Below are 25,514 nucleotides of genomic sequence, written 5' to 3'. Positions count from 1 at the left end.
ACCTATTCTCAATGGTTTAGTGATAGGATGGAGGGAAAAATCAGCATTTCCAATTAATCCAGAACATCTCTCGAGTTCTGTCTCGAAATAATTGTTGGATTTGCACCCAGATGCCTAGAAAGACTGAAAAGGCCTTGCCCCTGATTGCTATTTCCAGCAGCAACTGTGTCTGGATTCTCTAGATTTCTAAAAACGACAGATCATAGTCCCGGGAAGGACTAGATTTTGAAGTTGAGCTCCCTACACATAATCCTGGCTACGATATACTGTGTTATCAAAAGTGCCTTTTAAACAACATTGATAGAAACTCAGGGGGCAATAGTACTGCCCCTGGGTGTATTAATATTATCCATGAAGTAGGGAATGATCCATACTGTACCGAATATGGTAGCCACGGGAATGCTAATATACATAATGCACACCAGGTACAACATGAGAATCCTGTAACCGGATGGCCTGTCCCAAATGGCAAGGGGTGGTACTGGCTATTTGGGTTGCCCCTAGGATGGAAGGGAGCTTGCACCCTGGGGGCAATAATTCCAAATGTAACTATTATTGAAGACCCACAAAGCCAAAGCTCCCTTGAGACCACACGCAGAATTAAGCAGACTCTAGATAATCCTCTAGTAAAATCCTCTGGCATTTCATAGTTTTGCAAGGTGTTTTTTACCTTGGTTAGGGGTGAGTGAATTAGAAAACGCCATTGTAAATATCTCAGCTATAATTGAAGAACTAGAAAATAACAGTCTGGATGCAAGAAAAAGGCGATAACAAGTTTGTCAAAAATAGTACTCTGGAATTGAATGGTATTAGATTTATTAATAACCTCACAAGGAGGAGCGTGCACTGTCATTAATGCTAGTTGCTGTATATATGTAGATCAAATGGGACAAATTTGACTGATCTCAAAAATATTTGGGGGGAAAAAAAAAACGAAAAAAAAAGATCCTACGTAGAGTGGCTCAAGATGACACTTCCTGGGGATTTAGAAACATTTGGGAGAAACTAACTTTGTGGTTACCTGAATAGAATTGGCTCAAACAACTATTTGTTGGTATTGTAATAATAATGGCATTGTATATCTATCATCCCCCGTGACATCCAAAGAAAAATATTGCACCTTAATGTTGGAAAAACTCAAGAGTGCGGTATGTGAAGAGGTACAAAAACAACAATAGGAGTAAGAAAAGAAGAGGGGGGAATTGTGAGAAACTAAGTTGTGGTTTTGCAGTAGAATATGTTTTTGAAGTAGAGTGTGTTTTTGCAGTAGAAAACTAACCTTCTGTATTCAAAGGTAGTTGCGTAGTCATAACAAGGAGAAATGCTAAGTAGATAAGTGGACAGTAGAAGGCCTCACTGTTCCAAAATAAGGTAGAAGCTTGAGAAAAACAGGATGAGCAGTGTGAGAACAGTAAAACAAAGGTCACAAGTTCTCAAAACATAAGAAAGGAGAAAAAAAAAAAAGGGAAAAAGGAGAAATTAAAGGGTTGATCAAAAATATTGTACATATATAGTATAGAGGGGCGTCGAGTAGCTTGTGAACCTGTAGTACTCAGCCAATGAGGAAATAGGGGAGGTGATCAGGTGTCGGGTAATAGGGAATAAAAGGTTATGATATGTTTACTATAATGCGCTCCTAATTGGCAGGATGCCCGCCATTGCAATCGCGAATAAAATAGCTTCACAGAAGATCCTGTCTGAAGAAAATTATTGAGATTTTTTTTTTTCTAACACAGCTGCACACGCTGTATTGCCAGATAACACACAAGTTCATAAAGCAGCATAAGAGCCATAAGCTGTAGTAGTTTTGTGGCAGAGAATGCAATTATACAAAGCAACCTTTATTATTATTATTATTATTATTTTATTGTATTTGAGAATTTTTTCTTGCTAATTGTTGGTCACACCCTTCCATTATTTGCCCCTTGTAGCAGGCAATCATTTTCTGGCTAGCAGAATTCTGACAATCATGCCAGGCCTCCCAGCAGTGGGTGAATAACTTAAGACTACTGGGTATATTTCACAGCATGACCTTGCTTTGAGCAATGCAATTAGCTTGGACTTCCCATATCAGTTTCTCTCCTCCTGCTTTCAGATGGTTGCAACTTCTCCAGCCATGAAACTGTAGCTGCAGGAGAGATTCCTGCCAAGACCAGCCACACGCTGAACCGCACAGTGTTTAAAGCGCTTAAGAAACATAAGCTAGGGCAGCTGAGCTAGTCTTCATTAGTGCTGATGTCTGTGCAGGACAAAGATACAATGCACAAGATAGCTGGAGTTCTGCCAAATGAGCTTGTGAATGATTCATTTTTCTGTGGTAGCAGTTGCAGCCCCTAGCCCCAAGGATACTGACACTTCCCAACTTCTTAGATACTGACTTGGGAATAAATGCAGCAAGCTCTGCTCTCAGCTGGAGAACAATTATTAATACAAGATCTACTTAAAAATAACTGCATCCATTTCAGTTTTAATCAGAGTTTCAGGTCACATTTTATCCAACAGCATCCCACATCATGATGGAAGGTGAGGTTCCACTTGGCCTGGGCTACACACTGCTGCTGTTTCTCATGTGCAACCTGGCAGACCTGTAGCCAGGCAGCAGTTGGACAAGCCCTATGACCTGATGCAAAATAATCCCTTCCCTCTCGTTTCTCTGTAAAATGGGCTATTATGTCTGATCAATGAGGTGCCCAGCTCACCATTTATTTTCATGACTGTTAAATGCAACACAAGAAGTGTCTGGAACACAGCTCAGTACATTGTAAAACTGTACATCAGATCACCAGTCTCTATACCTAACCCTTAAAAAGCTAACCTGTGTAGAAAGGTGATAGCAGGAACCTTATACATTTTTATTTTCTGAAAGCAGTATATTAGCTGTAATTTCACCAACAGAAGAAAAAAAGAAAAAAAAAAAAAAGGAGAGGACTAAGTTAACCTCAGTATTTAGAGGTATTGAGCTTTGCTGTCTATAAGGGTCAGAGCTTCAAGAAGGAAACACTGATTAAATGTACTGTAGCTTGGAAAACATGTTTTTTTTGCACTGCTGCAGTATATAAAACATGCTGAACGTCTCCAACCTGCTGCTCCTGTTGTTCCCTAAACTTTCCTTTTGCCTTCCTTCCCAGGATTTTCAGAATTTCGTCACCAAGCTAGATGAAATCCTGGTACTGAAGTCGAAATGTATCCAAACCATGCGAGCCCAGCTTCAGCTCTATTTAGCCTCTCCTAGTGCTGACACATCCCTGCAAACACCTCCACCAGTTTAGACCTGCTGTGCTTAAACATGCACAAGAACAGTTTTGGAAACCGCCAGCTAGCGTTTCACCACACTTGGTGCTGCAGAGCGTGGGTGGGAAGGGGCTAGCTTTTGGTTTGATGGTTTGTGATTAGTGCATATTTTAGCTAATGATGGAGAGAATTCTGAGTAAATAAGAGATGATTACTTGGCAACATGAGCTTTGTATTACCTTAATACCAATAAGCCACGTTCTTAAGAATAACAGCTCAGAAGTGCTTAAATATCTCACCAAGCGGCAGGCAGTCCTGTCCACAGTATTCACAGCAGCTTCTCACATGTTAGAGGCACTTCTGTGCTGCTAAGAAAATGAGGGGGAAAGAAAAAAAAAAAAACAACACTTTGAAGTCAGACTCAGGTCTGAACAGAAATGTTCAAAAGCTATCCAGAAAAGCGTTTGCAAACAGAAGTGAAGAAACAGCTTAAGTACACTAACTAGACCAAAAGTAAATGAAAATCAAGGCAGGATAAGATGTTCTGGTGCTTTCAGAAGGATGGCTACTGGAGCATTTGTTCTTTGTGTGGGGCTAACGCTCCAGACCTTCCGAAAAAGATCACTGAAGTCACAAGTAACGAGCGGCTGACTAGGAGGCTTATGTACAAGGGACTTTGTACCACAGGTTCATCTAGCGTGTTAATAAGCATATTGTTTTCACGCCGGTGCCAAGAGTAAGAAGACAAAAGCTCACCTTCTACAAGCCATGTCTGAGCTCTGCTCAGCTGCAGAGTGCTTGTGGTCTGGGTTGACAATTGATTTATCACATCAGAAGAGTGCAGTTATAGGCAGTGGGATTTAAGAAGCTGACAGTGCCGTTACACCAAGCTGGTAGTTGAGTCGAGAACTACAGAATGATCAGCTGGAACCCTGCAAAATCTCTGCTGCTGCATGTACCACAGATGAACCACAAAATAAGGCCACTTGCTGAAGTCACAAGTGACCTTGAAACATGCTTGCCTAAAACAACACTCTGCAAGTGTTTCCACTCCAAAATTAGGGCTGCCACAACATATTCGGCCATCACAGTGTTTCCTCAGTAATGGCTGTAGTAGCTCAATAGCCACAAATGCTAAGGGTAAGGGAACGCTGCTGTCTGACCAGCTGCAAATTTCACCACCTGCTTCTACAGCTACCCCCAGGAGCCAGGTTTGGCAGCAGCAGCACAGCGGTCGCAGTTACACAGCTCTCTTGGTTGTGTATTTGATGCAAGGAACATCACACAGCATAGCCCTGGGGAACAGGAGTGTAAGGGAAGGAGTGACAATTGTACCTGAGGAAGAAAGTCCTACATCAGGGCCCTGATCTTTGAGGGGGGGTATTTAGTTCTTCTTGCTCCTGAGATGTAACCAGGCTCTGCGTTTAGAGACCTCAAGATGGTTCCTGTGTCCCGGCTCCAGGCCACCAGCAAGTCACAGCTGAAGCAAGGCCTCCCAGTAACATTTTAAGAAGCCTCCCTTGCTTAGAGAAATGAGGCATTCAGGAGCAAGACTCCTCAGCCTCAGTGCCCCTTCTCCTGGAGACGGGGACAGCTTTCCCATGCATAAGGTGAGGAGAACACATGGCAGCTGGTTAGTCCTCATACCTTCTGAAAGCACAAATAGATGTGAGCACTTGCAGTAGTTCCAACAGCCCTTGCTCAGTGAGCACACAGAAGTGAGGCAATCACAGAGCTGCTGAGCACTTTCAAAAATTAGCTTGGAGCTGAGGAAAAGGTGGGACTGCAGGATGTATGCACAGGTCACGAGAAAGTGAGAGGTCCTGCCAGCAACGCAGTGCTAGTTGGGTGGAAGGAGATTAATTTTAGCATGGCTTTCCTATGCAGACCAGGATCAGTCCCTGTACTTAGATGGAAAATTCTTTCCCCTCAAAAGAAAGGCCATGATATTTGAAATAAGATGCTTCATAATTTAGCGTGATATCAGTGGGCATCAGATGTTGTCCATCAAAGGATCAGAGGCTCTGAAGTTTAATTCTCATGTCACCAGAGGCTGGACTTGGTGATCTCCAGAAAGAGCTGTGTTGTTTTTCTTTTCCTAAGAGCATGAAGGAGAACAGACTGATTGCAGGATTTGGAGAAAAGAAACCATGAAGGCTTGGAGGTTCTGTTTATGAGAGGAGAGGCATAGATTCTTTCTATGAGGCACCTTTAATTGACTATATTTTGTATGGGAACAGAATGCATTTTAATTTTATATGATGAACCTGAAGTTTAGATTTGCTATTAACCTTTCTTAATAACATTGTTATAAAATACAATTTCTTCTTTATTATTATTAGAAAAAACAATCTCAAAACAGATCATTAGAAACCAGATTAAACAATAGGTCAGAAGAACCACTGTGTCCTGTCTGCTACTGTCAAAATCGAGTCATTTGTTGTGGGCAAGTGGAAAATATATTTAAACATATTATAAGAGCTCTTAATCTTTCTGTAATCTAACATCATGCCACTGTTTTCCAGTGTTTCTTATAGATGAGACTAGACTAGCCTTCACAGTGGGCAAATCACAAGGTGACATGGGAATGGATTCAGTGAAGGAGTTGGGCACTTGCAAAACAGGAATCAGAAACCCAGATGTCAGCAGAGTGGCCCCAGGCCTGGAATGCAGAACATGCAGTCTGTGGTCAAAAGAGGAGAAGGAACTCAGGCGTGTCAGGAGCAGGATGCAGAAAGCCCATGAGATGAGCCATAACACTGGGCAGAGAAGAATGTGCTTAGGAAAAAAGAGAACAAGGGAAGAAAGTGAGAACAATGGAGAACATGGCTCTATCACAGGATTCAAGATCTTGAACTCCTCTAGCTGAACCATGAGGTTATATTTCATCACTTTTTACTTTCCAGCACCATGAATCCTGCCTTCTTTGTTCACCTTGGCTCAGCTTCCAGAGGAGACAGAGAACGCACTAAGATGCCAATACATTTAGGAGGTTAGCACCCTCCTCTGGAAGGTGGGAATGGTAGGAATTCTTTCCAGCAAAGGGGAGTTATAACCTGTGAGATGAAAAATCTGGGTTTAAGCATTCTCTCTAACCATTGTGCCACCTCAGTACTTTTCTGCTGTGGTGACAGCATCTCTCTCTCTGCACAAACCGCTGCACAAAGTTATCATTTCAAACCATGCCACAACAGCATGGCAATAAGCTAGATTCTGGTGGTATGGCTGCAGGGAGCTATGTGCTTCTGCCTGCTGAACCAGGATCTTCAGGAGGCTCACTGCAGAAACAGCTAGTGCCTGGATCCCAGCCAACTTCCAAACAGAAGCCTGATGGTGCTCTGACATAGTGGTATATCCCTAGACGTCTAAATAACCAATCCTGGGAGACGCCTACTGAGTTTGGATGTTTTTGGATGTAGTGATAGCTGATTTGAGCCTTTTTAGGTGGCAGTTTTTCACTCAGGCAATCAGTTTACACAGTGCTTATCTGCACTCTGCCTAGTACAAGCCAATAAAAGTTACTCTGTGCTTTAGATTTACCAGGGGTTCAGACAACTGTAGCCCCTCCGTTACCAAACACTGGAAAATGCATGAATGCTACCAATCCTGTGCTCATGGAGCAGCTGCAAGGCATCCCTCTCCCCATGTCTGTATCTCATCCCAGTTATACTCGTTGGTTCTTTTTAAAACTCCAGTTCAGAAATTTCTTTATAAACAATGATAGTTCACAGCATGCATCATTTTTACTGGAAAAAACTTGACGAACTTACCAAGAAGCAACACATTATTTTGAAAAAATAATGTTTTGCAAAATAGTCTTAAGGAAAGAAAAAGAGAGAAAGACTGGCCAAAGCACCAAGAAAACAAAGCCTTATATCCTGAAAGAAAAGACTATTCTTAGACAATCTTGGTGAGTAGCAGCTGGTGAATTCAACTGATTCCTTCTACCAGACTTGGAGAGTTGCAAGCGCTTATTAATATCTCTCTATAAGATTTTGTATTGCTCTGTACAGCTTTTGTAGTGGTAGTATTGCTTGTTTGGAAGCCATGAAGACAGATTCTCATCCTCAGAAAAGAAAGAATTAATTCTGACTAGCTTGAAATATAGTAAAATAAAGGTAACTGATTATTACCTGATACAGGCATGAGGTATTCCGTAATTCTACCCTGAAATATGAGTTACTGTCTGGATGATGGGAGTTTCAGAATCCCCCAGGAGAGGAGCAATATCATCAGAAACTGTTGTACACTTCAGTTCGCTTTTTTGTGCACGTTCCAGGAGTATTTACATCTCTTCTGGTTAATCTGATCAGCTCTGAATCATATGGCTGAGCGTGTCCCAACAGCTCCACAAGACTGTTCTCCTCACTGGCACTGAAATCAGATGGACCATATGATTCTGGCTCAGAGTCTTTAACTGTTCCATTATTTTCCTCAAAGAAGGACTCAAAACACAGCTGTCTACAGGGACCCGATCTGGTCACCTGAGGCTGAATGAAAAGGCTACTTGGTTGGAAATCTTGCTTGCTCAAGTCTCTTAAGGTTTCCTCTTCTTGCATAATTTTGATTATTCTGATGAGCTGAAAGAGTCGTTTGCGGTCATTCATGTCGTGTACCCCCAGTTTGGTATAATCTTTCATGGAAACCTTGGCAAGCTCATCAGTCTTCTGAAGGCCAAAGGCAGCAAAATGGGGATAAATTTTCAAGAACTTTTTCAAGTTCTGTCTCACAAATGCATTCCTAAAGGCATGATGCCATCTGCAAGCTAAAGTCTACAAGAAATCAAACAAGACAAATATTTGAGTTATATGAAACACCTTGAGGGACCAAGATACTAATGAAGAAACTACATGTTTCCCCAGATGCCATCACCTGCAGTTAGAAGATTGTTATACTCCAAGTTACAATACACTGGAATGCCAAACACTGTAGAATATAGCAATAATAAACTAAATATGAAGCAAATATTTTATCTATGAAACTATTTTAAAATCATACACAATAGACAATAACGGGTAAGAAATGCACGCTGCAGTGTTACTTACTGCTGCAGAGCTCCTACACGCCTGATGTCTACTCGATGAATGCCGCAGCTACTGAAACCCTGTCCTCAAACTTACAGAATGTAAAATGCCTAATTTTAGATACCCAATTTAATATTAGAGCACGTGGTCTAATGTGGTTCAGCTACCCCTGGTTAACTAACCAAAGGAGAAGAAACTGCATTTGTTATCACCTCATGTTGAAAAATGAGGATTATTCATTTTACAGATGAACTACCACAAAGTTGTAGTTTTGTTGTGTAACTTTCTTTTGTATTTCATGAATCTTGTGAGCATTTCTAGGTGTTCTTGAACATTAGCTGAAACATTATGTGAAATCTGAAACACAGAATTTCTCTAAATTTATATATATGCTACTGGAACACCATACGTGCATTCTTGGGAAACCCAAAAAAGCAACATGCATCACTGAAAGGTATGCCAAAAAACCCTCAGCTCCTTAACTCATGTCTCCCAAGCAATACATTGTGCAGCTGTCTCTATCCAGATGGATTAATATCTGCAGATATTTTTATTTGTTCCATAAAATGGGAAAAGCCATTTTAGGGATAGCCCCTCAAGTATCTGTTGCCCACTGCCTTCTTATGGCTTTGTTTAGTCTAGAATCAAAAACAAAACCAATTTGTTTAAGACTAAATATATTTCCCCTGTAATTCAAGGGAAGTTCTTTGGAAGGATTTACAAGCATTTCTACAATAACAGACACAGACACACAGACACAGATTTCTAGGTTGGAAGAGACCTCAAGATCATCGAGTCCAACCTCCGACCTAACACTAAGTACTCCACTAAACCATATCGCTAAGCTCTACATCTAAACATCTTTTAAAGACCTCCAGGGATGGTGACTCCACCACCTCCCTGGGCAGCCCGTTCCAATGCTTAATAACCCTTTCGGTAAAGAAGTACTTCCTAACATCCAACCTAAAACTCCCCTGGCGCAACTTTAGCCCATTCCCCCTCGTCCTGTCACCAGGCATGTGGGAGAACAGACCAACCCCCACCTCGCTACAGCCTCCTTTAAGGTAACTGTAGAGAGTGATGAGGTCGCCCCTGAGCCTCCTCTTCTCCAGGCTAAACAACCCCAGCTCCCTCAGCCGCTCCTCGTAAGACTTGTTCTCCAGACCCCTCACCAGCTTCATCGCCCTTCTCTGGACTCGCTCGAGCACGTCCATGTCCTTCTTGTAGCGAGGGGCCCAAAACTGAACACAGTACTCGAGGTGCGGCCTCACCAGAGCCGAGTACAGGGGGACAATCACTTCCCTAGACCTGCTGGCCACACTGCTTCTTATACAGGCCAGGATGCTGTTGGCCTTCTTGGCCACCTGAGCACACTGCTGGCTCATATTCAGCCGACTATCAACCAGTACTCCCAGGTCCTTCTCTGCCAGGCAGCTTTCCAGCCACTCATCTCCCAGCCTGTAGCTCTGCTTGGGGTTGTTGCGCCCCAGGTGCAGGACCCAGCACTTGGCCTTGTTGAACTTCATACAGTTGGCCTCATCAGCCCATCGGTCCAGCCTATCCAGATCCTCCTGCAGAGCCTTCCTGCCCTCGAGCAGATCGACACACGCACTTAGCTTGGTGTCATCTGCAAACTTACTGAGGGTGCACTGGACGCCCTCGTCCAGGTCATCGATAAAGATATTGAAGAGGACCGGCCCCAGTACCGAGCCCTGGGGGACTCCACTAGTGACCGGCCTCCAACCAGATTTGACTCCATTCACCACAACTCTCTGGGCCCGGCTATCCAGCCAGTTTCTAACCCAGCGAAGCGTACGCCAGTCCAAGCCCAGAGCAGCCAGTTTCTTGAGGAGAATGTTGTGGGGAACGGTGTCAAAAGCCTTACTGAGGTCAAGGTAGACCACATCCACAGCCTTCCCCTCATCCACCAAGCACGTCACTTTGTCATAGAAGGAGATCAGGTTCGTCAAGCAGGACCTGCCTTTCATAAACCCATGCTGACTGGGCCTGATCGCCTGGTTGCCCTGCAAGTGCCACGTGATGACCCTCAAGATAATCTGCTCCATGAGCTTTCCTGGCACTGAGGTCAAACTGACAGGCCTATAGTTCCCCGGGTCTGCCCTTCAGCCCTTCTTGTAGATGGGCGTCACATTGGCTAGCCGCCAGTCAACTGGGACCTCCCCCGATAGCCAGGACTGCCAAAATACACAAAGATACAATGCACAAAGATACAATGACAAAGATACAATGACAAAGATACAATGCACAAGATAGCTGGAGTTCTGCCAAATGAGCTTGTGAATGATTCATTTTTCTGTGGTAGCAGTTGCAGCCCCTAGCCCCAAGGATACTGACACTTCCCAACTTCTTAGATACTGACTTGGGAATAAATGCAGCAAGCTCTGCTCTCAGCTGGAGAACAATTATTAATACAAGATCTACTTAAAAATAACTGCATCCATTTCAGTTTTAATCAGAGTTTCAGGTCACATTTTATCCAACAGCATCCCACATCATGATGGAAGGTGAGGTTCCACTTGGCCTGGGCTACACACTGCTGCTGTTTCTCATGTGCAACCTGGCAGACCTGTAGCCAGGCAGCAGTTGGACAAGCCCTATGACCTGATGCAAAATAATCCCTTCCCTCTCGTTTCTCTGTAAAATGGGCTATTATGTCTGATCAATGAGGTGCCCAGCTCACCATTTATTTTCATGACTGTTAAATGCAACACAAGAAGTGTCTGGAACACAGCTCAGTACATTGTAAAACTGTACATCAGATCACCAGTCTCTATACCTAACCCTTAAAAAGCTAACCTGTGTAGAAAGGTGATAGCAGGAACCTTATACATTTTTATTTTCTGAAAGCAGTATATTAGCTGTAATTTCACCAACAGAAGAAAAAAAGAAAAAAAAAAAAAGGAGAGGACTAAGTTAACCTCAGTATTTAGAGGTATTGAGCTTTGCTGTCTATAAGGGTCAGAGCTTCAAGAAGGAAACACTGATTAAATGTACTGTAGCTTGGAAAACATGTTTTTTTGCACTGCTGCAGTATATAAAACATGCTGAACGTCTCCAACCTGCTGCTCCTGTTGTTCCCTAAACTTTCCTTTTGCCTTCCTTCCCAGGATTTTCAGAATTTCGTCACCAAGCTAGATGAAATCCTGGTACTGAAGTCGAAATGTATCCAAACCATGCGAGCCCAGCTTCAGCTCTATTTAGCCTCTCCTAGTGCTGACACATCCCTGCAAACACCTCCACCAGTTTAGACCTGCTGTGCTTAAACATGCACAAGAACAGTTTTGGAAACCGCCAGCTAGCGTTTCACCACACTTGGTGCTGCAGAGCGTGGGTGGGAAGGGGCTAGCTTTTGGTTTGATGGTTTGTGATTAGTGCATATTTTAGCTAATGATGGAGAGAATTCTGAGTAAATAAGAGATGATTACTTGGCAACATGAGCTTTGTATTACCTTAATACCAATAAGCCACGTTCTTAAGAATAACAGCTCAGAAGTGCTTAAATATCTCACCAAGCGGCAGGCAGTCCTGTCCACAGTATTCACAGCAGCTTCTCACATGTTAGAGGCACTTCTGTGCTGCTAAGAAAATGAGGGGGAAAGAAAAAAAAAAAAACAACACTTTGAAGTCAGACTCAGGTCTGAACAGAAATGTTCAAAAGCTATCCAGAAAAGCGTTTGCAAACAGAAGTGAAGAAACAGCTTAAGTACACTAACTAGACCAAAAGTAAATGAAAATCAAGGCAGGATAAGATGTTCTGGTGCTTTCAGAAGGATGGCTACTGGAGCATTTGTTCTTTGTGTGGGGCTAACGCTCCAGACCTTCCGAAAAAGATCACTGAAGTCACAAGTAACGAGCGGCTGACTAGGAGGCTTATGTACAAGGGACTTTGTACCACAGGTTCATCTAGCGTGTTAATAAGCATATTGTTTTCACGCCGGTGCCAAGAGTAAGAAGACAAAAGCTCACCTTCTACAAGCCATGTCTGAGCTCTGCTCAGCTGCAGAGTGCTTGTGGTCTGGGTTGACAATTGATTTATCACATCAGAAGAGTGCAGTTATAGGCAGTGGGATTTAAGAAGCTGACAGTGCCGTTACACCAAGCTGGTAGTTGAGTCGAGAACTACAGAATGATCAGCTGGAACCCTGCAAAATCTCTGCTGCTGCATGTACCACAGATGAACCACAAAATAAGGCCACTTGCTGAAGTCACAAGTGACCTTGAAACATGCTTGCCTAAAACAACACTCTGCAAGTGTTTCCACTCCAAAATTAGGGCTGCCACAACATATTCGGCCATCACAGTGTTTCCTCAGTAATGGCTGTAGTAGCTCAATAGCCACAAATGCTAAGGGTAAGGGAACGCTGCTGTCTGACCAGCTGCAAATTTCACCACCTGCTTCTACAGCTACCCCCAGGAGCCAGGTTTGGCAGCAGCAGCACAGCGGTCGCAGTTACACAGCTCTCTTGGTTGTGTATTTGATGCAAGGAACATCACACAGCATAGCCCTGGGGAACAGGAGTGTAAGGGAAGGAGTGACAATTGTACCTGAGGAAGAAAGTCCTACATCAGGGCCCTGATCTTTGAGGGGGGGTATTTAGTTCTTCTTGCTCCTGAGATGTAACCAGGCTCTGCGTTTAGAGACCTCAAGATGGTTCCTGTGTCCCGGCTCCAGGCCACCAGCAAGTCACAGCTGAAGCAAGGCCTCCCAGTAACATTTTAAGAAGCCTCCCTTGCTTAGAGAAATGAGGCATTCAGGAGCAAGACTCCTCAGCCTCAGTGCCCCTTCTCCTGGAGACGGGGACAGCTTTCCCATGCATAAGGTGAGGAGAACACATGGCAGCTGGTTAGTCCTCATACCTTCTGAAAGCACAAATAGATGTGAGCACTTGCAGTAGTTCCAACAGCCCTTGCTCAGTGAGCACACAGAAGTGAGGCAATCACAGAGCTGCTGAGCACTTTCAAAAATTAGCTTGGAGCTGAGGAAAAGGTGGGACTGCAGGATGTATGCACAGGTCACGAGAAAGTGAGAGGTCCTGCCAGCAACGCAGTGCTAGTTGGGTGGAAAGAGAGGGAAAACCTTCCCTGCATGTACATTTGACATTGACATTTGGGACAGGGGGAGTGATTCTACTTTAACCCAGTAGAGGACTTATTTAAAGAGGAGCTCAGCAAAAGTACGTTCAGTCTTTACCCATCTCTTACCCAAGCCAGTCATCTCTAAAGCAGCACACACGGGAGAACTGTTCACACAACACCATGGTGCCATGTCCTAACCTCAGTGTTTTCAGAGGAGCTGTAACAAAACAGATGAGCGACCAAAAATTTCCATCAGCAGAGGAAATCTGAGTTAACCCAGCTACCAACCTGGAGCCACCTGTGCAGTTCCTGTCTTGTCTGCCCTGAAAAACATGAGCAAGCCTGGCAAATCTGAGCCCCAGCACAAGTCCCCAGAAACTGCTTGGTCCCTCACAGAATGGCTAGGAACACTGGAAAACATCAATTTGAAACAACAACAAGAAGTCTTTTTAAAACTGGAGCCATCCAGGTAACGCATGAGGTTGTACCTTGTTTGATACAAGATTTTATTATCAGTCTGTTCTCAGAATACTGCATTCCCTGCTGCATGTGAGGCTCTGCTAAAATAAAAGCAGCTCTGGCTGTGAAAATTCACCTATCCTTAGCAGTAACAGGGCTACTGACACCATTGAACTGCTGCATGCCCAGGAGATACTAAAACTGGGCTCACAGCATGCAACAGAAACTACCAGCGCTGTTATTGAAAGCGGTACCATTTTTCTCTCCACTCTTAGGGTTATTACCTAGACGCTGCTTAAACTCATGTGAAGGTGTGCTAACAGTGTTTCGAAGTGTCATCTCCTCCCAGCTGTTTGCACTGACACCTGAAACAAATGGTTTTCTTTTCAACGTGAAGAATGTATGTGAATTTTGTTTGTGTTGCTGTTACAGCAGTCTTTTCAGAAGATTTTTGAGGGACTGGCCTCATACAATCAAATACAGAAGTAAAATGGATTCACTTTTGTATGCAAGTGCAACAAAGACTATTAATGTTCATGGCAGAAGCTTGATATTTTATTTGAATAGTTTACATTATTTAAAATAAAATTCAATTTACTACAGAACTCTGGCAAAATCTGTTCTGAAGTAAATGTGATCAAAATGACTAAAAAATGTTTGATTGTAAAAGATCAGCTAGGGTTGGGAATTCGCACGAGATGCCCATGGCCCCTGGCCTGTTGTTCCACGTTTCAGCAGCTCGCCCTTCAGCACTCAGGTGCACGGGGTCTGGCAGAGCCCAGCAGGCACCATCGGGCAGCACAGTTTGGGCTTTGCCTCTACACTTCTCATCCTGACACCCAGATCTCGGCATTCAGCAGCAGCTAGCACAGAGGCAGAACAGCCTCTGACAAAGCTAAGACACCTGAGTGCCATTCACTAGGTACGTAAATCAATCTGCTGATTTGGGAACCTAAGGGAAAGCAAAGGTCTCAAGACTGACCAGGAAAAGTCGTCTTCTCACCACCTAGAAGCAGAGGAGAACCCCAGCCTCATCCCCCACCACTTCCAGACTGAGCTTTGTTCATGCCTTGACATGAAACAATAGTAGCAGAGTAACTAACAGCATGTGGTGCCTAAAACATCCAACACTCATCACATTTTGCTACCACACTTGGTTAATCCCCACTCCCTGTCACTACTGCACAGATTCATGTCTCTGCTCTCACTTCTAAAACAACCTCTGTAAGCAAAGTGGTTATTGTAGTGTGGTCCCAGTGACTGTGAAAAAAAAAATAACACACATTAACCAAAGAGATGATTTTATTCAGAGGTTTGGTCTAAGTAGTTTTGTTTCTTCGCTGGCAAGACTTCTTGCCTGTTCAGGACTGCCTAGTACCAGACAGGAACCCGTTTGGATATTAACTCTGAGAAACCAGAAACAAGCAACACAACCAAATGCTCACAGCAGTAACAGTAAAGCAGGTTTATTGTTGTTTTCCAGCTTTTCTGACTGATCAGAACTCCATTTCCTTGTTTCAAACTGTCACATTTCTCACCTGGGAAGGAAAGCTGGGCACCTGATTAACCTGAACCCCCAGAGGCAGCCCAAACTAGACATTAATTGCTGACCATCAGCTGGTGAATGTCCTTCTTGGACAAGCTCTTCTCAGCCCCAGCACTGGAAGATGTTGAAGCTCAGTGCTACAGGATACAACACAAGGAAGTCTGCCCTGGTCCTGCTCATCATTCATCTCCAGATCTCTTAGATACTTACAGCTACATCTCTCCTCAACATCATTTTGTTTTAACTAAAGGTATGTAATTAACGTTGTTGTGCTCCTCACAGAATTCCTGGAGTTAACACCGGCCCCAGAGGAGATGTTCTGGCTGTACGAAGTTAATAGCATAATGGAGACTGATGCCATCTCCTTCAGGGTCCCGATGAACTACAAAACCTCCTACTGAAAATCTGAACCAAGGCAAGGAGCTGAGCTGTTTTCCCCTCCCAAAGTCCGATGCTCCCAACTCCATGCTCTGATATGAGTTTGGATCCCTAGGCTTGTTTGTTTGTTTTGTTTTGTTTTGTTTTTTTTTAATAAAAAACAAGAATAAGCCACAGGAAAAAAAAAAAGCAGCACCTTCCACCACTGCAGCCACCTGCCTGGAGACCTCTGGTAGCTCTGCCCAACACAGACCATGTTCGTGCGTGCCCACAGGAGCAGGCAGCACCTAGGCTTGCAGGATCTAGCAAGTTCTTCATGTGTTGAAGCCAAAGAGCATGAGAGATGGGAACCATGCCACTGGGAGCTACATTTGAGGGGTTTATTAGTTGTTCTTCTGCAGAATCAAAATATTTAGCAAATTACTTTAAAGATTCCTCAAGACTGATGATATTTTATGTATTTAGAACTTGAACAATGTACAACATAATACTCGGTACTATCAAAAACAACCCAAAACCTGATTTCTAGTACTAGATGTTATTATGTAATTCTACAGCAGTGTGGAAAATGGAACTAATGCAGTGAGTATATTTGTTTTAAAGAAAGTGCTTGAAAGAAACCTCCTGCATCACACTGAGTATTATTTAAAACAAAAGATGATTGATTTCCTAGCAGAACATTTTCTTAAATATCCTACAAACCTGGGGGATTAAGAATACTGAGCCCCAGCTCTCTGCCTTCGGGTTCAAGAACCAACAGAAGTTGCAGGTCCAGGTCGAGTTCACAGCTTACCTGTTCCAAGTGAACAGGTAACAGCTTACCTGTTCCAAGCTCCACCGCTCAGCATTGGACACTCGTGTCTGGCAGAAGTGTTGGATGCATGGGTTAAAAAAAATCACAAGAGGAACAGCTTCTCTTTATGCATAGCGACAGTTTCTGATCCAGTGTTTTTACTAAGTTATAGGCTAACTTTCAACCAAAAAATTAAATTCCATTGCACTAAAGGTCAAATTTAACCAGTTAATTTGGACTGTGACACAGTCAAGTAATTCAGTACAAGCAGACACCATGAAAGCAGCTTCAAAGAACCAAAGTATCCTAGGTTTCAGAACCAACTTCGTATTCCAACTCCACTGCAACAGTGGGAGGAACCACTCCGGTCTCTGCCTATGTACAATTCCAGTAGCGGCTGGGCAGTTTAAACTCTCCGTGGCCAAGCTGGAAAAAAAGGAAACTTAGGAAAGGACACTTTAAAAATTAAATTTAAGAAAGAAAGTTGTCTCCCAGTGGAAAGAGAAATGCTGGAGTGATGCACGCAGGTAGGCTTGCTCAGTCACTCTCCCATGTGTGTGAAAAGCTGGACTCCTTCCTGCCGAGAGCAAGTCACATTGGATGTGAAGTTGGCATGGGAGATCCCAGGAATGTGTTTTCAGCTGGCTCCTGCACGGGCCATTAGATCTTCCAAAGCATTGTCTTGGTCATTGTTATGTAATAATAAGACCTCCTCAATGTCTTTTGGTTCAAAGCCCATTTCTTTAAACTGACTCATTAGTTGGAGAAGTTCTGTGATCTGAAAGAGACAGATGATTATTTGCAAGAGAAAAGAAGATCAGGGCTCAGTCTTACTCAGAGCTGGGGTTTAGCACAAAGACGGTCTTCAGTGACTGGGCACCCCATGGGGACAATCCCACTCCCATGCACAGTCCATACACACTCAGTTTGAAGCAAATCCACTCCAACAAGAGTCGGCAGGGCTCTGCATGCAGCAGCCCTCTGGGCCCCACTTTCAGTTCCCAGCATTTGCAGTCCTGCATCTCCCAAACCCTCTTCAGTAAACACACCAAAGCCTAGTCTGGGGTAGTCTCTCTCAGTAGAAATTAATCAGCCTGGCCCAATTCAAACTCCCAGAAAGGTTGATTAATATCACTTTGCTCCCCCATCCAGCAGCTCCAGCTGCATATGAAGATTTTTCAAGTTACTTTGACTTTGGGAACAGTACAACAGCCCTCACTATAAAATGACTCTTCAGATCTAGGGCAAAATGGGGCTATTATGAAAAATCCTACTGGACACTTGTACTGGGTCTGGCTGGGATGGAGTTAACTTTCCCTGCAGCAGCCCACACAGTGCTGTGCTCTGCACTTGTAGCTAGAACAGCATTGGTATCACACCAGTGTTGTGTCTATTGCTGCACAATACTGGCACTGCATCAGGACTTCCTCCAAGGCCCCCAGAGCCAGCAGGCTGGGGGTGGGCAAGAGGTGGGGAGGGGACATCACATAGCTGATCTAAACCAACCAAAGGGATATTCTATAGCATGTGATGTCACGCAGCAATAAAAGCTGGGAAAGGGGAAGGATAGTTTCTTCTCCCCCTCTTCTTTTGAGGAAGGCGAGTAAGAGTGCTGTTGTGGTGGAGTTCAGCTGCCCAGCGGGGTAAAGCCACCACAACACCATGTGCTATACTACCAACACCAAACAAATCCTTCCCAAGCACTTAAAACAGTGACAACTAGTAAATCAACTCAAATTTTTATGAACCCTCTGCTACTTACAGTGCCTCCACTCCAGAGGGGAAAACCAGGTTAAAACAGACAACCAGGAGAGCAGTCATTTCCAATTTGGGGGTGTCCTGGTTTCAGTTAGGACAGAGTTAATTTTCCTCCTAGTAGCTGGCAGGGTGCTATGTTTTGGATTAGGATGAGAAGAGCGCTGATAACATGCTGATGTTTTAATTGCTGTAGAGCAGTGCTTACACCAAGCCAAGGACTTTTCAGCCTCTCTCTGTCCTGCTAGCGAGCAGGCTAGGGATGCAGCAGGAGCTGGGAGGGGACAGACCCAGGACAGCTGACCCAAACTGGCCAAAGGGGTATTCCATACCATCTGACGTCATGCTGAACAATATATAGGGGTGGCTAGCCGGGGTGGAGGGGGGGGCCGGCTGCTCGGGGATAGGCTGGGCATCGGTCAACGGGTGGTGAGCAATTGCATTGTGCATCACTTATTTCGTACACATTATTACTATTAATACTATTATTATTATTATTATTGTTGTTATTCTTTTCCCTGTCTTAGTAAACTGTCTTTATCTCAACTCACAGACTTCACTTTCCCGTTTCTCTCCCCCATCCCGGAGAGGGAGGGGGGAGGGTGAGCGAACGGCTGTGTGGTGTTTGACTGCCAGCCGGGCTAAACCACAACAGGGGGTTAAGCCACTAGCAAATGTGTTTCCCAAACACTGTCACTTCCCTTATCTTCACACTGTTGTTCCTCTGTTTGCAAGCTCATCAGTAGCTGTATGTGTATGTCCATGTGGGAATAATAATGTTGTTTTTGCAGAGTTACATTGTTTAAAGGTAAGGAATGGGGTATTGAGATATGCTTGCAGTGATAAGAAAACTTAGCAGGCGACCTTGTAAAATGCAGACAACCAGACTCCTTAGAACAATTAGGTGAAAATCATGGTGCCAAGTCAAGTCAGATAAGTGAAGAAACATTACCACTTCAAACAGTAAAAAAGTCAAAAGAAATTTGAAATTTAACAGGCCGGCAACTGAAGGCCATGCATTGTCTGTGAAGCATCAGATAGATTGTGAACCTGGATTACCCACTCAGTGGGGAAACAGGGGAGGGCCCTGTCATCAAAAAGTATATAAACTGTGTTTTGGAACCAGTAGGTGCGCTCCTGCTTGTGGGACGCCCGCCATTGCAATCGCGAATAAATTACTACTTCACTGAGATCCTCGCCTGAGCCTAAGTTATTGGCTATGGAGTGTTTCTCACAATTTGGGGGCTCGTCCGGGAGCCAGTCACCTACCGGGGAGCCCCACCACCGCAGCAGCAGGAAGGCATGCCCCGCTGATTTCAGCAGTCCTGTGCATCGACGGTGGCGGTTCTGCGGAGAGCTGACAGAGGGCCCGAGACTGATTAAAGAGGCAGGATCCATGAAGTACTGGGGAAGGGAAGAAGGTAGGCACTCCGGGGTTAAGAATTGATCCGGTAACTCTGTGCACAGACCAAGGTAAGAAATATTAAGTATTGCCTTGGGGGTCGGGTGAGACTCTGTGTGACGTGTGATTGAAACGTACTTTTGTACGAAGCGAGTGTGGAGTCCTGATCCGCGGTTCCGTAGCTCCACGAGGGGCGCAGCCAGAGACGGATGAAGCATGAGAAAAGAGAGAGAAAGGAAGAGTCTCGGGAAATTTGGTGTACGGTAAGCCCTTGCACAGGGAAGTGCTTGGAAGTACACCAGGGAATCTGGTAAACTCATAGGTGTGCGGTAGCCCTTGCACAGGGAAGTGCTTGGCAGTACACCCCCATTTTCCAGAATCGGAACGTTAGTGTGTGGTACCCTGCAGGAGGGAAATTTCTGTAGCAGCACACTGACAAGGGCTAGGAAAAATGGGAAATATGAGTTCCAGGGGACAGGGAGATATCCCTGGGGGAGTGCCTACCGACAGTTCTTCCTGAAGAATGATAAGAAATTGGAAAAATAATCTCAAAATTAGAGGAGATGATAAAAGGAAAAAAAAATGGTTAAATATTGTGTATTAGTCTGGACAAAAGAACCAATTAAGGAAACAGCAGTATTTTGGCCAAAATACGGGCCTGATGAAAATTCAGGCTTTAAATTTATGTGTAAACAATAAGATTCCTTTTTCGGAGAAGGAGCCAAGTTATGCTCCCTATAATCCTAATATTGCACCGGTGGCAGCAGCAGTCGCTCCAGGAAGGGAGACAGGGACTGCAATTAACACTGTCCCTAGAGAAGGAGCGTACTCTAGGCTCTGGCAAGAATTAGAACAAGGTAGAAGAGAGATTGAGAATTTTGCCTTCCCTGATACTAACAGTACTAACGCTAACTGTGTGTCCTCTTAGGTGAACTCCCCCCTCTCCTTACCAGCAGAGAGGTGTTAGGGGTTTTAAGAAGAAGATGAAGTCTTTAATTGAGGACCCCATCAGGCTATTAGACCAGTTCCTACGACTTAAATTATACTCTTGGGGGGGAATTATGTATATAAATATGTTGTTTACAGGGAAAGAAATGGGAATGATCAGGAGGAGAGCTGCTATACAAAAATGGGAAAGAGCTCATCCTCCAGGACCAGGGGTAATACCGGCAGGGCAGAAATACCCACTTGCCGATCCTGGCTGGAATAATAATAGTGTGCAACACAGAAATCATATGAGAGACTTGGGGTCAGAATGAGAAAGTACTTGGGGATGAATCCTGAAGACCCGGTATCCCAAGGGCTCTTGAAAGTTCATTTTGTGATTAAAGCCTGGCCAGATACACAGAAAATGCTCCAGAAGGTGGGGGGATGTAGTGAACAGTCACTGGGGGGCCCTCCTGCGGGAGGCCCTGAAGGTGTGTGTCAGGAGGGGAGATGAGAAGGAAAAGCAGAGAGCGAAACTAATGGTATTGACAGTGTAGCAGGTAGTCAGGCAGAGGGTTGGAGAAAGAGGAAGAAAATCTTCATGGGGAGTCAGGGCCAGGATGGAAAGGAGAGGAAGAGAGATGAAGGAATGGCAGGCAAGGAAAGCTACCCGTGTTGCGGCCTGAATCCTAGCAGGGACAGGCTTTGATGGGATGTTTTAAGTGTGGCCAGGCTGGCCACTTCAGGTAGGAATATCCGGAGTGGAAGAAGGAGGAGAGAAGGAAAATGGGATGAAATATGGTATACTGATATGTTGTTTCAGCATCCTGGAGGAAGAAAGGTATGGAATTATGTTGGCCCCTGACAGAGCATTTGGTGAAAGTACAGGCTGGAGAAAGATAAAAAGAAGTGTTAAAAAGGGTTATTGAAGGTGTTAAAGGTGTGGTATGTAATGCTTGACAGAGCTGTTTTTTGAATGAGTTGGGAAAGTTGAATGAGCAGGGAAAGAGGATGTAGGCATTATCTAAGTAACAGTCTAGAAGTTTTGGTATATTGGCTGTGGTGTTTGGTCAGTTTCCCAAGTATCGAGAAGGGGGGGGACGGGGGGTCAGCCTGCTCCACCAGGGGCCTCTCCACAGGCCGCAGGGGGCTTCGGCTCCGGCGCCTGGAGCGCCTCCACCCCCTCCTTCTGTGCTGACTTTGGTGTCTGCGGGGAGGTTTCTCACTCCTTGCTCTCCCAGCTGCTGTTGAGCAGCAGGTTTTTGTTTGTTTGTTTGTTAGTTTTCTTGGATGTGCTCTCACAGAGGCAGGGACTGTGTTGCTCATGGCTTGGCTCTGGGCAGCAGTGGGCCCCTTTGGGGCTGGATGAAATTGTCCCTTATCTGCCATGGGGAGGCTTCTGGATTCTCCTCGCGGGGGATGCCACTGCAGCCCCCCCAGAACCTTACCATCAAACCCAATACACTGGGGCAGCTAGGTCATTACTGGCCTATAAAGTATCAGGGATTAAATTAACTAATGAAACCCTAAAAGTGATGGGGGTAGAAGGGGCTGGGATAACAGTGCCACCTTTGGGGGATACCAAGCTGAGACTAGGGGATAAAATGATCTCTGGGCAATTACTGTATGTACCCAAGGCAGGGACTAACTTGTTGGGAAGGGATTTGATGATGAAATGTGGCATTCAAATAGTAAATTGTTAGACTGGAATAACAGTGTTATTAATGGGGTGCTCTCAGGCCCTGAGAGCAAAGATATATTCACCTCTGACTGGAAAGACTCTGAAGTGTGGGCGGAAGCAACAATACAGATGGACAGTTTTACCTCAGGGGTTTACAGGGCCACCGATTTATTTGGGAAAGTTCTAGAACAGATTTTGGACCAATTACAACCTCCCAAGGAGGTATTACTGTTACAAATAAGTGGATGCAGGACAGGAGAAAACAGTTGTGAAGGAAGATACTGTGAGAAACACTCCATAGCCAATAACTTAGGCTCAGGCGAGGATCTCAGTGAAGTAGCAATTTATTCGCGATTGCAGTGGCGGGCGTCCCACAAGCAGGAGCGCACCTACTGGTTCCAAAACACAGTTTATATACTTTTTGATGACAGGACCCTCCCCTGTTTCCCCACTGAGTGGGTAATCCAGGTTCACAATCTATCTGATGCTTCACAGACAATGCATGGCCTTCAGTTGCCGGCCTGTTAAATTTCAAATTTCTTTTGACTTTTTTTACTGTTTGAAGTGGTAATGTTTCTTCACTTATCTGACTTGACTTGACACCGTGATTTTCACCTAATTGTTCTAAGGAGTCTGGTTGTCTGCATTTTACAAGGTCGCCTGCTAAGTTTTCTTATCACTGCAAGCATATCTCAATACCCCATTCCTTACCTTTAAACAATGTAACTCTGTGCAAAAACAACATCTTTATTCCCACAGTTCCCCCCTTTTCTTTTTTTCTTGAGGGGTGCTCTCAGGCCCTGAGAGCAAAGATATATTCACCTCTGACTGGAAAGACCCTGAAATGGGGCGGAAGCAACAATACAGATGGACAGTTTTACCTCAGGGGTTTACAGGGCCACCGATTTATTTGGGCAAAGTTCTAGAACAGATTTTGGAGCAATTCCAACCTCCCGAGGAGGAATTACTGTTACAAAATGTGGATGATATTTATTAGTTACATTGAGTTACATTGTTTAAAGGTAAGGAATGGGGTATTGAGATATGCTTGCAGTGATAAGAAAACTTAGCAGGCGACCTTGTAAAATGCAGACAACCAGACTCCTTAGAACAATTAGGTGAAAATCACGGTGTCAAGTCAAGTCAGATAAGTGAAGAAACATTACCACTTCAAACAGTAAAAAAAGTCAAAAGAAATTTGAAATTTAACAGGCCGGCAACTGAAGGCCATGCATTGTCTGTGAAGCATCAGATAGATTGTGAACCTGGATTACCCACTCAGTGGGGAAACAGGGGAGGGTCCTGTCATCAAAAAGTATATAAACTGTGTTTTGGAACCAGTAGGTGCGCTCCTGCTTGTGGGACACCCGCCACTGCAATCGCGAATAAATTGCTACTTCACTGAGATCCTCGCCTGAGCCTAAGTTATTGGCTATGGAGTGTTTCTCACACTGGCATACACTAAAAAGCAGTTCTGCTGTCCTCTGTTCCTGCCTCTGTACCTTTGGTGCTGGCAAAGCAGCCAAACCATAAACCACAAAAGCTGTTTTTTCCAGCTTCTTTCAGACAGAGCCCTAACCCAATTTGGCAGGCAGATGTATTTGTACAGTGGAGAAAATTTACAGCCAGGGCAAGCTGGAAGAGTTTTGATGATAATTTGCTGCTTCTGAAGTTAACTCTCTCTGTACCGAGCACCTTGCTCAAAAGACAACACTGTGGTTAGAACGTTGCCATCAAAATAAGCAGGGTCTTTAAAAAGAGTTTGTCCCCATAAAAATGCATGCGAGTAAGGGTAATAAACCAATAAACCAATGCAGAAGAAATCTAATATTTTAACATATTCCCTTCATCACCACAAGAATGTTCTTTGGCATCCAGTTTTGACAACAAGGCAGCATTACCATGGAGATAGAATTACACCAACCACTTCATAGTGCTGGAATTCCCCTTCGTGGTGCATTCTCACTATTGCGGAGCACACGGCGCTCTCACCTTCTCCTCTGAACACTGATGCATTTCCAAAGCTGCTTCAACAAGAAGTGGATCAAAGCCCTTCTCACAAAGCTGTCCATGTGCAAACAGGTAATCCAAAACCTGCAGGGAACAAAACAAAGAAGCTTGCAGAGCTGCATTCACAGCACAGAGTCGTGCACCTCAGTACATGCAGAGGAACTGAGCACAACTCTGTCCCAGGCTTCACCAGGAACCGAGACAAAGCTCTTCCTACTCTATCTTGAGACGCTCTTTGTGCAAGAGCTTGTTCAAAAAAACAGCAAACAAGTCCTTCTGTCTTTGTGCTCTCCCATCAGCTTCATCTTTCACTCCAGTCAAACAGCCTTCCTTCTCTAGCCTTCCATTCTGAATCACTCAGGAGGCAGAAATTTAAGATTAACAGTGCTTTTTATACTGTGAATTTTTAAGGTGGTACCGTAGGCCAGCAATCAAGCTACATCAGCTTTTAGTTTCCTCTCAGCCAGAAGAGCTAACGCAATCTGAAAGCAGTCAGCTTCTTAAGATCACCTCAGCATACTGCTGAGCAAGCTGCAGATCCCAGCTCACATGCCCAGAAACTACTGCCACATTTCTTATTCATTCTCAGCTTTGAGAGGTAGAGGTGAAAGTCTGACATGTAGGAGAAAGGTAGTGCTAGGAATGAGATAGAAAGCAGCATGCAAATACTGCAGGATTTGAAACTGCCCTCCGAAGGGACATTCCTTCTGTTTGGCACTACAGCTCCTCACACAGCTTAAAGTGCTCTTGATTTATAGGCAGCGGGCAAGCAGAGCAGCTCTACCAGCAGCCAAATCCTACACAGCACAGGAGCTACCAGAATGCTCCTCCTGCCAAGGCAACGCTCTGTGCAGCGCACAGGGAGCACGGGGCCAGCACAGAAAGCCTGGCCACGCTCCTCTGGCTTCAAAACGTTGCTTTGTTTGAAGCTGATCCAAGACCCAGAGCCACACTTCACCCCGCCACGCTTTATGCTCCGTGACATGGTTTTAGCAAGCGTTTGAGGCAACACATGGCAGGAAGCACCACAGTCAGAGCACACAAAAAGTCAGTCACTGGTGCCTCACGAGCCTTTCATGGCTGTAGTAAGCCTGCAGGGGCCCATCTCTCTACAGGGAGAGGCATCATCAGAGTAACCCCTTGTGCTCAGAAAAGGGAAGGTGCTTTGCTTTTTGGTCACGCAGCACTAAAGGCATGGATCCATACCAAGC

The 25,514-nt window shown here is 44.6% G+C and overlaps 1 protein-coding gene across 2 annotated transcripts in view; it reads right to left on the bottom strand.

Moving 5' to 3' along the window:
- Window positions 1–16,558: 16,558 nt before the first annotated feature.
- The window catches only part of LOC121063015 (ubiquitin-associated protein 1-like), a 70,207-nt gene continuing 61,251 nt past the window's right edge, over window positions 16,559–25,514 (bottom strand). For both annotated transcript variants that reach the window (XM_040543322.1, XM_040543323.1), the window contains 2 exons: window positions 24,286–24,387; window positions 16,559–17,306 (listed from right to left, as the gene is read on the bottom strand). In XM_040543322.1, coding sequence (XP_040399256.1) covers window positions 17,166–17,306; window positions 24,286–24,387 — 243 coding nt within the window. In that variant the 3' untranslated portion in view covers window positions 16,559–17,165. The remainder of the gene's footprint in view (window positions 17,307–24,285; window positions 24,388–25,514) is intronic.

This window comes from Cygnus olor (assembly GCF_009769625.2).
Source record: "Cygnus olor isolate bCygOlo1 chromosome W unlocalized genomic scaffold, bCygOlo1.pri.v2 SUPER_W7, whole genome shotgun sequence".
NCBI classification, from domain to species: domain Eukaryota; kingdom Metazoa; phylum Chordata; class Aves; order Anseriformes; family Anatidae; genus Cygnus; species Cygnus olor.
This window is presented reverse-complemented; position numbering and strand designations above follow the sequence as displayed.